General features: G+C 49.5%; 1 protein-coding gene across 1 annotated transcript; it reads left to right on the top strand.

The window, feature by feature from the left end:
* Nucleotides 1-51: 51 nt before the first annotated feature.
* LOC108635066 (liprin-alpha-1-like) lies at nt 52-17,432 on the top strand (the record flags this gene model as incomplete). Its single annotated transcript, XM_018045366.1, has 13 exons — nt 52-168; nt 1,243-1,344; nt 1,815-1,979; nt 2,850-2,932; nt 3,639-3,744; nt 3,968-4,171; nt 6,088-6,234; nt 7,629-7,745; nt 8,556-8,637; nt 8,953-9,065; nt 11,933-12,064; nt 15,177-15,400; nt 17,201-17,432. Coding segments are annotated over exons 1-13 (1,824 nt in total), but the record flags the coding sequence as incomplete, so codon positions are not given.
* Nucleotides 17,433-18,511: the final 1,079 nt, after the last annotated feature.

The following is an 18,511-nucleotide window of genomic DNA, read 5'->3' as shown; positions in this document are numbered from 1 at the left end:
ACCGTGAAACAGCAGTTGCCCCTGAGTGGGGGGCTGCCCCCATCCGCGAGGATGGGTCGCAGGAGGGCCCGCCTATGGGCACTTTTCCAGTGCTGCATCCCCAAGGCAAAGGCCAAGACAAGGAAGAACTTGGCCTCGGCCCAAGTCCTGGAAGCAGAGCGGCCTGAGGTGAGAGCAGCCGGGGGCTGGCCCGTCGGATTGGCCTTCACCCGGCGAAGCGTTGCAGTTGTGTTTCATTTTGTTAGGAGGGTTGTGGACCCTGCCCAGGGCTTTTGGCCTTCTGGCAGGATCGACCCCAGCAGGTTGACCTTGTAAGTGGTTGTGCAGGTGCTGCGTGGAGGACGGGCGGGGCCCCACAAGAAGGGAAACAGTGTCTGGAGGAGTCACTGGGGCACGTGGATTGAGCGCTAGAGTAGTCCTTGAAGCAGAAAGGCTAAGCCCCTTAACCTCTCCCACCTTACAAAGCACAGACAGTGTGTCCAGTATCTTAATGACGGTACCTATTGCTTATGTGTATAACATACACCCTCATAGCTTCACATGTCTACTAACAAGGCCTCTTAACAAGTGTTGGGCAGTGTTCTAGGTGCTGAATACTCAGTATGCAGTAGGGGATATGTAGCCCAGGATTTTTTATTTGTGTAAAGAAAACTAGAAGAATGAAAGACTCCATGTGGTTCATTTTGAGCAAGTTCACCACGTGGACGGCACCACGTGCATGAAAACTGTGACAAAATAAATAAAACATTTTCTCCAGTTTATTGAATGACTGGGTGACTTCAATGGAGTCAGGCTAACAGATGGCCTTGGGGTGCCATCAGCCTTTTTCCTAGAGGAACACTCCAAAGCCTGATAGCCTTGTAGATGTTACCTTTCTTCCTCACTCTTCCCAGCGGTTCTAGGTTATTTGTCTGTGTGTCGTTTAAGAATCTCTTTATTCACTTTGTTGTTAGGTTTATGTTTAGGGAAGTTTCTCAGACTTCCCTGGGTCTTGAGAAGGCAGGCTTGGATTCCGGGTTCTCCCCTGCCGCATGCCTGCCAGGTCGAGGTGGAGGCTGAAGGCCGGTCTGAGTTGTGGTGGTCTGTGTGGTCTTGGGGTCAGTGGACCCCCTCTTCTCTGGAGGGGCAGGGAGACCCTTTGTGTGGAGCCTGGAGAGACTTGACAGGGTCAGTCTTCAGAGTCTCGCTCTCTTTTTAATTAGTGTTTGCATTTAGTTACTTACTCATTTCACTGTTTTCTAGGAGTTGGCAACATCTACGGAAGAACTCAATGTATACCGGGAACAGCTTCTTGCAAGAGAAGAAGAAATAGCTCTGCTGAACGCAGAGCGGAATAACATCATGGTCAGTAGGGGAATTCTCACGTGTTGACATTTGCCCCGCGGGGGTCACCGCTGGGCTCCATGTTGCTGTCTTTAAACTCTGTCTGGTTTTCAAGTCATTTTTCACATCTTCCCACTGAGCAGACCAGGGTGGATCAGTTTGGAGTTCTCATATTTTGCTTCAAATTTATGATGAGAGCTACTATAATTTTAGTACATTTGAGGGGGGAGTTCTCTTAACCTACAATTTGTCCATGCTACAGTTTGTGTGGGGTCTTAGTTCCCTCACCAGGGATTAAAACCCATGACCCCTGCAGAAGTGTGGAGTCTTAGCTACTGGGCCACTGGGGAAGTCCCCTCTAACTTTAGACTGAACTGGCGGGATTCCGACTTGCCTTAGCATGTTTCCGGCTGTAGCATGAGGCTGAGAGGGGTTATCGGCCCTGAATTCAAGCATGAGGTTGACGGTGCTCCTTTGGCCCTGCCCTGCAGCTGCTGCTGGAGCACCTGGAGTTCCTGGTTTCCCGGTATACACCGTCCCTCCAGACGACGGCGGGCAAGTGGCAGGCGCAGTCCCCAGACAGCATGACCAGGGAGCTGGAGGTGCTCAAGTCGCTGAAGTCACTCTTTGAGCACCACAAGGCCCTGGACAAGAAGGTACCAGCCACCCGGCCATCCTGGATTTGTACACTTGCAGCCTTGTTAGGTGGATGATGCATGTATTTATGTAACTAGTTGACTTTTGAGCTTCTTGAATTCTTGCAAATACTTTTTTTCTGTAAGAAGTCAGAGATTTATATGGTTAAAAAGTGTTGCCTGCATACATGCTCAGTCATGTCCGAGTCTTTGCGACCCTGTGGACTGTAGCCCACCATGCTTCTCTTTTCCTGGGACTTCCCAGGCAAGAATACTGGAGTGGGTGGCCATCTTCTACTGCCAGGGGATCTTCCCGACCCAAGGATCCAACCTGCCCTCTTGCATTGGCAGGTGGATTCTTTATCATTGGTCCACCTGGGAAGCCGCCAGTTAAAAAGTATTAGTTGGTATATATGTCTCAAGATTTATTATATTCTGTATATCAATTTGCAATTAAAAACTAAGTCATAGAATTATTTTAGGATAACATTTTTTTTCCTCTCAAACTTAGAATTTAAAGCTGTTAATAAGCAGATTTTTTGATGTTAAGATCAATGAGATACATTAAATGTATTCCATTATAGTAGCCACGTATTAGAGTGACTATACAATGGCAATCCACTCCAGTACTCCTGCCTGGAAAATCCCATGGGTGGAGGAGCCTGGTAGGCTGCCATCCGTGGGGTTGCGAAGAGTCGGACACTGCTGAGGGACTTCACTTTCACTTTTCCCTTTCATGCACTGGAGAAGGAAATGGCAACCCACTCCAGTGTTCTTGCCTGGAGAATCCCAGGGACAGGGAAGCCTGGTGGGCTGCCATCTATGGGGTCGCACAGAGTCGGACACGACTGGAGCGACTTAGCAGCAGCAGCAGCAGCTTACACTAAGAAGTGCACTCACGTATATACACACATCAACACACAAGGAGCACTTGAAAGGTGTAGTTTGTTAGAAGAATTAGGTGCCACACATAACAGGGTAAGTTGGATCATTCATCGTGTAATTTCAGTTAGTTCAGTTCAGTTCAGTTCAGTCACTCAGTTGTGTCTGACTCTTCGCAACCGCATGAATCGCAGCACCCCAAGCCTCCCAGTGCATCTCCATCTCCCGGAGTTCACTCAAACTCACGTCCATCGAGTCGGTGATGTCATCCAGCCATCTCATCCTCGGTCGTCCCCTTCTCCTCCTGCCCCCAATCCCTCCCAGCATCAGTCTTTTCCAGTGAGTCAACCCTTCTCATGAGGTGGCCAGAGTACTGGAGTTTCAGCTTTAGCATCATTCCTTCCAAAGAAATCCCAGGGCTGATCTCCTTCAGCATAGACTGGTTGGATCTCCTTGTAGTCCAAGGATTTGTCATTTGTATCCTTTCATTTTAAGAAAGTATGAAGGCTGTAGTGGTGGACATCAGATGTTCTTTATCTTTCTGATTGAGGACCAGCCCACCTGGGTTATTTTAATGACTAGTAAACTAGACGTGTGGCTCAGAGCTGCAGAATCTCTTAAGTACCCTTTTGTCCAGTAGGAGACAAATTCTGACTCGAATCACCTGGTTCTATTCGGGATGGATAGCATCACCATGTATTTTCTTTTTATGCTGTATTTTCAGTATTGAGTTGAGTTTTTCCAAATGGAGTTTTGCTGTCTTTACTTATTTCTTTATTCTGATTCAATTTTTTGGTTTTCACTGATGATTCTTAAAGAGAAGAATAACCTGAAAAAGATACTAATGGACAGGGTGCTTGATGTAAATCACAAGCAAGAAAACATGCCAAGCGCCAGTGGAAAGGCACGTCCTCAGTCTCACTCTCTGTCTGGTTCTCATCTTACTATCCAGGTCTGTGCGGGGCTGTTGAGACCTTTCACCAATGCATCATGTAGGTCTGAGTGGCCGTGAGGGTCATGTGAGCTCCAGAGCAGCAGAAGGCAGTTTTGACTTCACCGATTTCCCGGAAGTGCTGCGTTCCCTCCCTCCAGACACAAGGCTGTCTAAGGTTTCCTTTCCCACTTAGAGAACCCGTGACGAAGACCTGGCTCAGGTGATCGAGCTCCAGGAAATCATTGAGAAGAAGTCACGGGAGCAGAGAGAGATGAAGCACCGCCTGGCAGCCCTCTCTGCCCACGTAACAGAGCTGGAGAAGGACCTGGACATGGCCAGGAAGGACCTCCTGAATTCCAAGGAGGTGAACGTGGAATTACAGCAGGACATCCGTGAAGTGAGTGACAGTGGACGTGTCTGTTGTCCTGAGGCCCAATGTGGATCCCTTGTTCTCCCCGTGATCTCAGCCTTGGCATGGCTGCCTGAGCAAGAGCAGAGCACGGGCGAGACCGCCACTGGCTGCCTTCCCGCCTCTGCGTCGAGGTCTCTGGGGTAGAAGAGGCCTGGTCCAGGCGGCCCGTTGGCAGTGGACCAACATGAGGGCAGTCCTAGCGCTGTGCTGCACCCTGGGTGTGGACTCCTCATTTCCACAAGTTCTAGGGGGCCTAGTGTGTTCCTTTTTAAAAAATTCATTCATCCACTCATTCATTTATTGGAGTTGATTTACACTGCTGTGTCAATTTGTGCTGTACAGCAATGTGAATCAGTTATGTGTATATATATATATATATATATATACACATACACACACACACACACAAATATCCCTGTTTTTTAGGTTTCCTACCCATCAACTTCACCACAGAGCACTGATAGAGTTCCCTGTGTTGTTCAGTAGGTCCTTACTCGTTGTTGACTTGATGCATAGTATCAGTAGTGTATATATGTCAACCCTAGTCTCCCAGTTCATCCCCCTACCTGCCTGCTGAATATATTCCCGATGATGCTGATATTTCCTTCTGATTCACTCAGATGAGTCTGAACATCTGTGGAGCCCGCTCTCCCGGAGAGATGGGAACATGCTGTGTGGGCTCTGCTGAGGCAGCTTGCCTGGCCATCTTCTCTAGTTTTCTGAGGTTCCGCTCCTTGAAAGGATGTGTGACAGTGATACCAGCGGTCAGACAAGTCGAGTGGCGTTTGCTCACCCTCAGATCCTCAGGCCCGTGCTGTGTAACCATGCAGAATCAGGATGTTTCTGGCAGTCGTGTCTGCGGGTGTCGTGATTTATGAGAAGCTCCCTAAGTGTCACTGTGAAAACAGAAGAGAGCTGGGGGCTCAGGCCTCCTCCTGTGAGCCTCGCCTCTCCTCTCTGCGCAAAGAGACAGCGCCCACCCTGCCCCACCCCTCCCCCGTGAGACCGTCTCAGAGTGCACCCCTCCAACATGTGGTACAGCAGGTGTACTTGTTTAGTAGCTCGGTGTGAGAACTGAAAAGAGAAATATTTGCACATGTTTGTATAATGTGTTCACACTACTCTTTGGCAACAGGAGGAGATTAGGTGGCAGAGATTAACACACAGAGAATTCTGGAAAAAGCGTTTTTAAGACCTTTCACTTTTAATGTTAGGACATCGGTTACTTAGTGAGCACGGAGGACCTGAAATGGATTTTGAGCCGGCGGACAGGAATCGCAATGGCAGCAAGCTCTGCTCCTGGTTTGAGCGTTTCCTACATGTGGTGTAACTGCTTGAGAAGAACTAGGCTTGAGAAGGCTGCTCCCAGTTGTGTAACACTTCGACTTCTGTTTCTACTCATTAATATTCTTATTTAATTTTGAGGATATTGCATGAGATTTTTCCAAGTTTTACCTGAGGAAATGAGCCTCAGAGCTCCCAGTAGGATCTGTTGAAGTTCCCTCCCTGTTCGGGGACAAGCCCGCCTGTATGGTGTAGGAGACAGAGATCCTCATTTCATGCCAGATACCTTCCCTCCTGGAATTCTTGCAATGACAAAGGAGTTTAGTGTACTTTTTGTTTGCTGGTTGGGTTTATGATGTAGAAAAGAAGCTTGGTAAATCGAGTGGCCAGACAGACGTTAAGACAGATGGGTGCCATCGTGGCAAATGTGACATTTGAGGTAGGCGCGTTTTTGCTCACATCTCAGAAAACTGCCCTGTCTAGGACTTTAATTTTGAGGACGTTAATTTTATGTTTGATTTGAAACTGAGGATTTAGTCCCGCTTTTTTACTCTTAAGTGTATCGGAGTATTCTATGGTAATGACTTCCCTTTTCTCCTCTGCAATGCCTGGTGTAGGCTATGGCCCAGAAGGAGGACATGGAGAAGAGAATCACTACACTTGAGAAACGCTACCTCGCTGCACAGCGCAAAGCCATCTCTGTGCACAACCTCCATGATAAACTTGGAAATGAAATCGCAAATAAGGATTCTATGCATCGACAGGTAATGGCTTTTCCTGAACTGTGTCTGACTTCTGTAGTAGTGAATACTGAGGAAGGAAGGTAAAGACCTTTTCATGTGACTCCCATGTTGGAAATCAAGTCCCAGTGTAAAGTTCTTATGACCCTAAAATACTGCATTCAAAAGTGTGGATGTACATCATGAGAAATCAGCTGTACTGAAAGGAAATACATTTTTTAAAAATTGAGGGTGACTGCAACTTAGAGGTTTGAATTATTTGGGATTTGGGTTGACCATTTTGTGGAATTCCACTCCTGACTCTTGTTTTACTTGACTTGAATCTGTTGGCTTGTTAGCATTTTTACTGAAAGAGCAGAGAGCAGCAGGGAACTTCACAGCAGCTGGCTGCCTGTTGGGAACTGGGGTCACTGTGACAAAGGGCAGGGTTAGAGCTCCAGTCTGATTAGGGTTTGTACTTCCTGTGGTTTGGTGAGCTTTACTTGCTCCTGTTCCTGTGTGGTCTCACAGAATCAGGACTTAATCAGGAAAACCAAATCTGGCTTCTCCAAAACAAAGTGAGTCAGTCTGGTGTGTGACAAAGTGTATCATTGGCCCCACTACAAAAATAAAATACTAGAAAGCCATTGAAATGTATGATGCGGAATGCTAATTAAGAGCATTCCGATATACAAAATAATGGCTGTAAAAGGCAGATCAGAAAATACTAGGTACCATATGCTGTTGTTTTCTGAGGGTTTTAAAGCACATCTTATTGTTTATGTATGTACATAGAGTAATACACACCCAGAAAAAATAAGAAAGCTGCTTAGAAATAACTGCTAACCTCTCAGGAACCCGAGCATATAGGTCATTTCATTTTTTTTCTTTTTCAAAAAAGAATCTGTCTAAATGTTCTACACTGCAAGTTTTCAGAGTAAGAAGATCTGTTAAAAGAATAATCATGCATTTACAAATATTAGTTGACTGGCATTTCCCCAGGCACACTCTGATCAGGTCTGTATTTCAGAGGAGATGAAAGCCATATTTTGGCTTACAAGCCCATGGCCATCTGCGGTCGGTAGGGTTCCCTTCAAATGATGATTCTGGTGATGTTTTAAGAAGGGTCAGTACTGACCCTTAACTTGTCAATAGGAATGAATAAGCTTCTACAGAATCCTGATCTTCTTTAATATATAAGAACTTTTTTTTTTTTTAAGACTTCTTCGGAGACGTTTAGGAAGAGCAAATACTCTGGCAGGAGGTGTTCTGCCCACTGAGACCAAGCCCAGGAACACTGAGAGAAAAATTACCCTGACGCGGCTTCCGAAACAGAACTAATCCTGTAGACACATGCATTTAGGTTTTGTCTCAGCTTACTAACAATGGCAGAGGCTACACCGCTTGGCCCGTTTTGATGTTCTGCTCTCCCTTTGTAGAAGGAGGATAAAGACCGACAGCTGCAGGAGTGCCTGGAGCTGGCAGACCAGAAGCTGCAGCAGATGCTGACAGAGGTGGTGGCTGAGCTGGCTCAGCCGGTGGCTGCGCTCTCCAAGGTGCTGCTCTTGGTCCCCGGGGGGCGGGCGTGGGGAGGGCCTCTTCCCTTGCTGTCCCACCGTGCCCCTCCCCATGCTGCTCAGTCCACAAAGGAGCGCAGACGCGGGGGTCGTGCTGCCCGTCTGCGATGGGAGTGCTCCCTGAGTGTCAGACAGTCCCCGCTCCCGTGTCATCCCTGTGTTAACTTCCCTCCAGTTTTGTCCTGTGCTCTGTGTGTCCCCAGGATGCTTCAGCTCCGAGTCACTGCTGCTCAGAGTTCAGTCAGCAACTCAAAGCCTAGCAGGATAAAGAACAAGAAAGATCCCATTCTCCTTAAGAGATGGCCAAAATAGCTCTGTCATGAACAGAGTTTTAAGTCTTTATTCATACATTGTTGAATAAGTCACAGAGGGGCACGGTGCAGACCCAGGGCCCCACTCCCAGCTTGCAGTCCCCAGGAGCCCACGGGCGAGAGGCCGCGTCCAGGAGACGTGGCGCTGCTGGGGATATGGTGCCCACAGCCAGCCAGCCACCCCATCCTTCTGGTGAGAAAGGTGTTGCCCGCACATGCTGGTGGGCACTGGCTGGGCATGGAGAGGCGGGCCAGGCCTGTGCTGGCCTGGCTGTTGGAGCGTTGCCTGGAGCTCAGGGAGCGCCTGAGGGGCCAGCCTGTTTCCGGAGGCAGGTGGTGTCCTGTGCTGGCAAACCCTCCCCGAGCAGGGTCACTAACAGCCGCCAGGGGGCGCCCTTCTGCCTGTGATCTTCCCCTCAAGGGCTCGTTTCTTCTCTCCCCTGGCATCTTTGCCCTCTGTCCCTGGTTGGCCTTGTAGTCTGAACTTTTGTCTTCCGGAAGCTCTGCCACTAAGGAGGCGAAACTGTCGGAACTTACCTCCCAGCTTAGGAAGGAAGAACGTGTGCCCTCGTGTGTCCCATGCTTGCCACTGCCTGCTGCCCGCGCTGGCTCGCCCCAGGCAGTCTGAGGAGGGGGCCTGGGGCCAGGGGGAGCACCTCTCCTCTCACGAGCCGGTCACCAGCACCCTCCGTCACCCACGTGTCACACATGAACCCGCGCTGGCTGCGCGAGCAGGCATGTGGGTGTGCCCCCCGCGAACCCGGGGCCAGTGGTCCGCACAGAGCATGGCCCGCTTGCCGCCCCTGTGGTCACAGCCCACGTGCCGTCAGGACAGGGTTGTTGCGAGCGGAGCTGACGCTGTTCTTGGCCGACAGGCGGGAGAGAGACCCAGCAGCATGGAGGAGAGGGGCGTGTGGGCCGGAGAGGCGGCTGGGCGGGCCGGCGCTGCCTTTCTCCGCCGCTCCTGTCTCTGCGGTCCAGTGTGCGGGTGTGGCCCTGTCTGCTGATCCAGGCACCCAACCTCGGGAGCAGGGCCAGATGTGGTCTCCCCTAGGTGGTGGGCAGGGGCCAGGGGGTCCCCACGTTCAAGGAGGACGCTTGTTGCTCTGACCAGCCAGGCCAGGGAGCTGCTCAGCATACAGTTGGACCTTACGAGTGGCCCTCAAACCTGAGGGAGCCAGCCTGAGGCCCGTCAAACGGAGGGTATGGTGCCCAGGTGTGGAGGTGCTTGCCTCGGACGTGGCGCTGGAGTCCCACATGCCAAACTGCTGGTCCAGACGTGGGGTGTGTGTGTAGGATGGCTGCTCCTAGGCAGGAGGAGAACCGATAGTTGCACTGCAACAGAAGTCGCGCCAGGAAAGGGTGATGGTGGAGGCTCTCGTTAGAGAGCCCTGAGAGAGGTTTCCCGGAAGGGTTGGCCACACAGCGGTACCGACCATCCAGGAAATGGAGTGGGGATCCCAGGTCCAGCCTCAGGTGTCAATACTGTCCCCACCATAGCTGTGTTCTTGGGCCTGGACTGCAGGGCCTCACATGTGGGCTCCCAGGGGCTGTGGTTCTGACTCCCATCATGAGACCTCGGTGAGGCTCCCTAAGTAGAGAGCGCAATGTCTCCCGATCAGGGGTGCACTTCCTTACTTTCAGAACTGCTGCTCAGAGGCTGTTGAGATTGGGGTGCTGTTCATGACTAACCCAATTCAAAGTAAACTTTCGTTTTGCTTTAAAAATATTTGAATGCCGATGCCTTATTGGGAAAATTGTGACAGGTTTTATTTCCTTGGGCTCAAAAATCACTGCAGACGGTGGCTGCAGCCATGAGATTAAAAAATGCTTGCTCCTTGGAAAGCTACGACAAACCTAGACAGCATATTGAAAAGTAGAGACATTGCTTTGCCGACAAAGGTCCATATAGTCAAAGCTATCGTTTTTCCAGTAGTCATGTATGGATGTGAGAGTTGGACCATAAAGAAGGCTAACACTGAAGAACTGATGCTTTTGAATTGTGTAGCTGGAGAAGACACTGTTTTAACAGAAAATATTTAGCAGAAAATAACCTGTCAACCCACTCCAGTACTCTTGCCGGAAAAATCCCATGGACGGAGGATCCCGGTGGGCTGCAGTCCATGGCGTCGTGAAGAGTCGGACACTGCTGAGTGACTTCACTTTCACTTTTCACTTTTCACTTTCATGCATTGGAGAAGGAAATGGCAACCCACTCCAGTGTTCTTGCCTGGAGAATCCCAGGGAAGGCGGAGCCTGGTGGGCTGCCATCTTTGGGGTCTCACAGAGTCGGACATGACTGAAGCGACTTAGCAGCAGCAGCAGCAACCTGTTTTTTAATTTTTTATGATGGAATATTTCAAACATGCACAAAAGTGGACGGAGTAGTGTAATAAATGCCCATGACCAATCAATTGGCCTCAGCAATTTCTAACACAGGGCCAATCTCAAATATAGCATTCTTTTGTCTTCTCTCCATTTTTTTTAATACAGTAGGTCCTAAAACAGCTTTTTAAACCATGAAATTGATGCTCATTTTATAAATCACAGACTTTCCAACTTTGTTATTACATTTAAAAATTGCTTAAGGCAATTATTTCCAGCTTTTTAATATGAATTTTCATATTGGAAAAGACCCTGATGTTGGGAAAGATTGAAGGCAAGAAGAGAATGGATGACAGAGGATGAGATGGTTGGATGGCAGTTCTGGGAGTTGGTGATGGGCAGGGAAGCCTGGCATGCTGCAGTCCATGGGGTCCTACAGTCAAACATGACTGAGCAACTGAACTGAACTGAATATGAATTATCATTGGAAGAAAAGCTATGACCAACCTAGACAGCATATTAAAAAGCAGAGATATTACTTTTCCATCAAAGGAACACTTAGTTAAAGCTATGGTTTTTCCAGTAGTCATGTATGGATGTGAGAGTTGGACCGTAAAGAAGGCTGAGCACCAAAGAATGGATGCTTTTGAACTGAGGTGTTGGAGAAGACTCTTGAGAGTCCACTGGACTACAAGGAGATCAAACCAATGAGTCCTAAGGGAAATCAGTCCTGACTATTCATTGGAGGGACTGATGCTGAGGCTGAAGCTTCAATACTTTGGCCACCTGATGCGAAGAACTGACTCACTGGAAAAGACCCTGTTGCTGGGAAAGATTGAAGACAGGAGGAGAAGGTGCAACAGAGGACGAGACGGTTGGATGTCATCACTGACTCAAAGGACGTGAGTTTGAGCAACTTCTGGGAGATAGTGAAGGACAGGGAAGCCTGGCGTGCTATAGTCCATGGGGTCACAAAGAGTCAGACACGACTGAGTGACTGAACAAGAGCAATCATTACAAACAATTCAAGTGATGTTTCATGTAAAGAAAAAAATGTGGAAGTCTATCTCCACTGGCTTTTTTTCCAAAATGAATTTTCTCACTTTTTGCTTTATAAATTGAATTCATGTTACACCCTTAATCCAGAATCAAGCTTCTTTTATATACTGGGAAATGCCTCCACCGACGTGTGTGTAAGCCGATCCCCTTTCAAGTGTACTTGTTTCTGAGTGTAAATCTGCTTGCTCCTCGAGCCGCTTCAACAGGAAATGGCTGGTGACACTGAGGTCCCCCAGGTGCTCTGCCAAAGAGAAGTGTTGGGAGTGACCTTTGACCAGTGAAGTCCCTGCCTCCCTCTGCACCCGCCCGTCTGCCCTGGGGATGCTCAACAGCCCACCAGAGGTGGCCGTGGGAGGGGACCGCCTCGGGAACCAGGGCACAGGCCGCTCACGTCGCGGCTCCCTGGTGCTTTTTAAAAGACCGACTATACTTGCTCTTGAAGTTTATGAGTTTTCGTCTTTCCTGTTTTAGGCAAAGCAAAGAGAAAAAATGAATGAAGAACACAACGAACACTCATCAGATACCGTGGATCAGCTTCTGTCTGTTTCAGATGAGAGGCTTCAGCTTCATCTGAAGGAGAGAATGGCTGCTCTGGAGGATAAGGTGAGCCAGCTTCACGGCCCCTTTACAAGAGGCGCATGTGGCCTGGCCTGGCTCGGCCCTGTCTGTGTGGGGGGAAAAATCTCTAGGACAGGAGTTTGAAAACTCCCATAGACAGCCCCAGAGTGAATGTCTTTACTGGTTAGAGTAGCAGCATTTCATGCTAGTCAATAAGCGTGACAGCATCCACAGGCAGTGCGTAAAGGAACAGACATAGATGTGTGCCCGCAACCCTTCCAGAAAGCATCAGTGAGGCGGAATCACCAGTGGCCCCGATGTTACCAGCCGCTGTGCTAGAACATTCTTCTAGGTCCACCCTCACCCCTTCGTTTCTTTCTTAGAAGTTTATTTCTGGGGCTTTGCTGGCAGTCCAGTGGCTGGGAGCCTGCCTTGCAAGGTCAGGGATGCAGGTTCGATCCCTGGTTGGTGAGCTAAGATTCCACGTGCCACGCGGCAATCACATCAAAGGAATCGCGCATGATGCAGCTAAGGCCCGATGCAGCCAAATCAATAAGTTGAGTTCAGGATCTTTTATATAATGTGATAGAAAAGATTGAAGTAAGTAAAAGCAAGCATTCTCATATTCCAACTCCAGCCATCTCTCTTTTTATTTGCTTTGGAAAATGTCTGAGAACCTCTATCAGAGAAGCTCAGTGGGCAACAGTCTGGTGGAGGTTCTGTGAAAACCTGTCCCAGCTGCACCAGTGCCCTAAAGTCGAGGCTCAGAACCGTCGCCGAGGTCGGTGCTTGGGCGACGCTTGTCTGAGAGAGTCCCATGGTCACTACAAGTTCTGCGGCACATTTTTCCCCCACAAAACCCAAGATGATACCCACACCTCACTAGAGAGCTCACTTCACCCTGACCTGTGGGCTGGCCCTGAAGTGGGGATAGTTTTGTCTCAGGTTTGAATTTTACATGTGAAACCTGTGCCAGTTTCCTGAGTGACCACTGAACTGCAAAAGCTGAAAGCAAGTATAAAGCAGTTTCACTTACCCCAGGGACCTGGCCTCCTTGGATCTAGAAGATAAGTCGGGGAAGGAGGAGTTTTTCTGTGTACAAGTTAGTGTTAACAGTTGTCATCTGGCTTCGTGCCGACACTTCACTCTGGGCGCGAGGTCCGCCCCTCATCCCGAGGTGCTTTATGCTTTCAGACAGGAGCGTAGCCATCCCGCACTCCACGCAACGTCTGTTAAGAATTGACTCCAAAACACTGTATGTATCTTTTTCAGAATTCTCTCCTATGGGAAGTTGAAAATGCAAAAGAGCATTTAGAAGAAATGCAAAACGACAAGGTCCTTAAATCTCTAAATCCTTTAGAAATGTGTGAAGAGCTGAACTGAGCTGGGTTCATTGTTACAGTTACTGCAGATGCTTAGCGGAAGTGGAGTTACATTTTCCTTATGGCTAGTCCACTGCTGTAACGTGTATAGCGTTTTTGGTTTTGAACATTGAATGTGATTTGCATTATAGGCGGATTTAGAGTGTGTGGCCGTTGTGTGTGGTTCAGAATTCTAAGTAGTCCTTTCTGGGTTCACCCGAAAGCTGAGACAAAGCATGAGCCTTTCACGTGGACAGTGCTGTCCGTCAGAGAGATAATACGAGCCACATACACAATCTAAAATTTCCTAAAAATGAGCAGGCTGCTTTACATGCTTTTTTCACTGCGAGTCTTGAAATCTGTGTGATTTCCACATCGAGCTTTGCACCGGCCTGCGTCACATCCTCAGTGTGCTGCACAAGGCGAGTGACTGCCGTGGCCGACAGCACAGAGCTGCCAGGTTGAGTCGAGTGACTCGGAAACTTGGCCGTTTGACTTGTTTGACCCCGTGAGGAAGTGAAGTGGGGTGTAGAGGAATGAATGTGAGGAATGCCCAGGAATGCATGTGAGGTCCATGGAGACAGTCTAAAGCAATGAGAGGAGCCGAGGGCAATAGAGTGAGTCCTGTCCCCCACCACCCGAACCCCGAGCCCAAGTCCAGCTTCTCTCTATAGACTTCGTTGTCGTCAATGGCTTGCCATGTTTCCTCCAGAAGCTTTTCTACACCTGAGATGTAACTTCTTATTCATTATGGTTTAGAAGGGTTAGTATTGTTCTGAGTGTTTCTATTTGCTATGGAACACTTAGAGTACAATTTCTCAGAATGAAAAAGTTCAAAAATGTGCGATTTTAAGGCGAGAGAATGGAGAGGATGTGCTGATCGGGCGGATGGGGGTGAACCCATAGGCAGCTAGTTCGCCGGAGCGGAGCAGGAAAGATGGCAGGTGGTCCTGGAGCCAGGAAAAGGGGTGTCGCAGCCCTGGGGAGGGGTCATGACGAAGACAGAAAGCGAAGGTAGTGGCCTCGGGGGACAGGGAGCCGGCAAGCCAGCAGCTCGAGACAGCCCCTCCGTTGCTTTGAGGTCATGTCTGGGAAAACAAGGCAGGACCTGGGTGAGAGTGGGGCAGGGGGGAGATTTGCGGAGAGAAGGGTGTGAGGTGTGAGAGCGGGAGGGCGGCACGGGGCCCAGCAGGCACTCTTGCATGCGTCTCAGATGACAGAGGCGCCCTTGCGGTGTGAGGGGCCATCCCCAGAACAGCCCGAGGGCCTGTGCCCTGAGAGGAGAGCCACGGGAGGCTGGCCCTCCCATCCCCTGGCTGCCCCTGCTCACTCCTGTCTGTGCGTGTTCAGACCAGCCTGGAAAACGGAGGGCTGGGAACCCGCGAGGACGGCACTCCTTGGCGAACTAGTACCAGTGATGACTGGTGGGGTGGACCCAGTGGCTGCGGAGCTGAAGGGGTTTTTTTTTCTAATTTTCCTTCAGCCTGGCTGATGGAAGCAAGGATATATTTTTGTAATTTTCGGTTTTTGTCTCTGACTCCATCAGCCCACCCTTGTGAATAACCTCATAGGATTGCCTTCCATCCACGCTGAGACCTCAATGTCACCAGGCCATCTAGGAACTGGATTCTCCTCCTGCCCGTTTCTTCAGTACTGCTCGCTTAAGAGATGGCAGTGTCTCATAAGCATGGCCCATTTGTCCAAAGTCAGGGCTTCCATGTAAAATTGTGTTCAGTTCCTGATAGACTTGAGGTGCCCAGAATGTTGCTGACGAGACGTGGTCCTCTCGTGCCCAGGTGCAGCCCCTGAAAGATCAGGACCGGGAGCGTGAGCAGCAAGCCAGCATGCTGGCCAACGTGGGCCAGCTGTTCAAGACTGACAAGGGCGTGTCAGACGGCGAGGGCGACGGGGTCACCCTCTTTAGTGCGCCAGCTCTGCCGTCGCCCATCGGGCATGCCGATTCTGAGACTCTGGCCATGAGGATTCAGGAGCAGCTGGACAGGATCAACGAAGAGATCTGGTGGGTACGCCGGAGCCCAGCTCCCCGGAGACTCGGCTTCTCTGAGGAGCTGTCTTCTGCTTAGAGAAGTCTGAGTGTTCTGTAGTAAGAAAGCTGATTTCAGGTCTGCTTCAAGAATTTTCAGTTCTGAGATTGCCCTTGATTATAGAGCTCAGTCAGCCAGGGCATTCTGTCCACAGTGTGGTGTCAGCACTCTGTGGGGGGGCGTTGTGGGGTGTCCCCCCCTCAGCTCTGGGCCCCAAGGTGGGTGAGGTGCCGAGGCAGTGTCCCCTGTGGCCTGTGCACCCTCCAGCACTGAGGGTTCACCCTCGTGTGTCCCTCGGAGCCTTCTACGTTCTGGTGAAAAGCCACCTGGAACAGAAAAGCTGGGGTTCTGGGCTTGGCAAATTCCCACTCAGATCTGCATTTTCCTTTTTAACTTAATACATTGTGAAGATTGGCTTGTTGTAAGACAGTGATCCAAGGACATGTGTTTGAGTTTTTCTCATCTCATCAGTATATTTAAAATGTTTTCTTTAGACCCAGTCTTGGCAGTTAGAACAGTTTACAAAACAGGATAGAACCCAAAGGCCCGCCTCGTGGTGAGCAGGGGGCCCTGGGTCTGGGTGCAGCTGGGTGGCTGGGGCCCCGAGGCCTGCCTGGTGCCACACCTGCACAGCTGTGCCTCCTGTCCCCAATCCACGTTCAGAGTGGCCACAGGCCGGTGACCCTGCACAGGACCTGGCAGAGCTGCTGCTCAGATTGTTCTCATCCCGTCACCCATGGCGAGGTGCCCGTTCCTGCTGGTCGAGTGCGGGGGGCTCGGGGAAAAGGCAGGGGTGAATGGCACAACCAGCAAACGCAGATGGTGCCGCCTGTACTTTTGACGCTGAGACAGACTGCTTTGTGGGCCGTGTTTGAGCACAGACAAGTTCAGAAAGATCGTCTTTCCTCATCCCCGTAGGAAATTTGGAACAGTTATGTGTTAATATTTTTATTTTTACAGCAAGTTGTCAGGTAAAAATGATTTTTCCTTATGCAACAAGTTGACTTGATGTAAATGGTAAATTCTGTCCATCAACTTGTCAACAGTGAAAAACTTTCAAGATGTATAAGTAGAAGTGAAACTGGAGAGTTTACTACCTGTAAGGATCTTCTATTTTAATTTGAAAATCAGTTTACTTGCATAATCATGCATTTAATCTGTATGTAAAATCATCCATGACACATTAGGGGAGAAGAGCAGTAACTGTGAATTCTAGGTCAATGCAGCACATTGACCTGAATCCAGAAACTCACACAAAGCTGGTGGAGAACTTCATCAAGTGATGCGTTTGCACATACACAAGCTTAAAACAAAATGAAACGTGCAACTCAGCACTTCATCTGGTCTGGAGACTTGTGTTTAGAAACTCCAGCTTGCTCGTGAATGGCTGTTTTGGTTATACGGAGTTCCGGATTCCCAGCGGAAAAGCTCTGAGGCACTGACGTGCATCCCTGCCTGAGAGCAGGGAAGGTAAAGGTGGTCAGCTTCAGGCATCTCCTCACAGGGAGAGTCACCACCCAGGCCCCATCAGAATGTTAGAGTAAATAAGTCAAATCAAACGTGAATGATGAGGGGCCACTTTGTAAGACTCAATGATAAGTGATTCTAAGTTTGAGAATATTCCAAAGAGGGAAAGCTGAACCTTTTTGCTGAGATGTTAATTGAGCAACTCTTCCTGGAATTTGCTAATCGTGACACAGAGTGCAAGCCCACATTTGCTGTCCAGACATGTTCCTCTGCTGACAAAGGCAGGTGATGATTTTATTCTGCTTTAGGTTTATCCAAAAAGACAAGGAGAACACGGATCAGCGGGCGGAGGGGATTGAGAGCAGGGTGGGCAGTGGGAGCTTCAGCAACCTTCGGCGCTTTAACTCCTCCAACTCCCTCAACCTGGATCCCGCCTCCTCGCATGCCGGCTCCTTCCCGCCCAGCAGAGGGCGCTCCATGCCCGAAAGGAGGCAGCCCAGCCCTGAGCGAGAAGAAGACAAGCTGGGCTTCATGACTCTGGTATGTGTCTGCCTCCTCCCTGCCACGTCCCTCCCCGAGCACACTGGTTTTCTTTTGTTTGTTTTTTCTCTTTTTACCCAGAAGAAAATCAGGCACATTTGCTACGCTCAGAGGTCTAAGATTTTTAAAACTGCCTAGTCTTGAATCGGGCTTCCCTAGTGCCTCAGACGGTAAAGCGTCTGTGTGCAATGCAGGAGACCCGGGTTCGATCCCTGGGTTGGGAAGATCCCCTGGAGAAGGAAATGGCAGCCCACTCCAGTATTCTTGCCTGGAAAATCCCATGGACCGCGAAGCCTGGTAGGCCACTGTCCATGGGGCCGCAAAGAGTCGGACACGACTGAGCGAAATCATTCCATAATCACACAGCGACAAATGAGTCTTGATATTTGGACCCCTGGCTTAGGAATCTCAAGTGGTCTGCTCGCTGATGGGCCTGGCCGCGCGCTCAGGCCAGCTCTGCGTGTGAAACCAGGTTAAAAGCCCGGAGCCCCAGGGCCCCAGTGAAGAAGTCTGGCTTCCTCACTCTTCCGAGTCTGAAAACGGGATGATGACCTAGGGCTTTTGGTGAGAGGTGAGCGGCTCTAAAGCGCATGTTCCAGCTTTCCTCCATGTTTAGCTTAGGTTTTGCGAGTGCATTGCTGTTTTCCCCATGAACTCATGTTTACAACACTCTGCTTTGTAACTGCGCTTGTATTTTCACGTTTTTTTTGGTTACCACCCGTTTCATGTTAGCTGCACTGTTAGTCGGCATATAATTAAATTAACTGTGAATCATTTAGCGGCATGTGAAGTGGTAACTAGTCCATTTTGTGGTCTTTGGAGACACTTTTTATAATTTGCTATCGTTGGCTAATTAGTTGATATTTAAAATTCTGTGACGATTTCTCTGTAGTTTCACGGTTGATTTCTTTCCGAGTATTTGTAAAAGAACAGTTCTGTCTATTTTGTCCTGCTGTTGGCGTTCTCTGACGGTGTGGTCTGCTTTCATCATTGGTTTTGATTTCCTGGCTCATCCTGTGGTCTGCTTCAGTGGTTGTCAATCCAGACCCCAGCTTCCCACCACTGCCCCGCCTCGCCCC

This window comes from Capra hircus, unplaced genomic scaffold (assembly GCF_001704415.2).
Source record: "Capra hircus breed San Clemente unplaced genomic scaffold, ASM170441v1, whole genome shotgun sequence".
NCBI classification, from domain to species: Eukaryota; Metazoa; Chordata; class Mammalia; order Artiodactyla; family Bovidae; genus Capra; species Capra hircus.
This window is presented reverse-complemented; position numbering and strand designations above follow the sequence as displayed.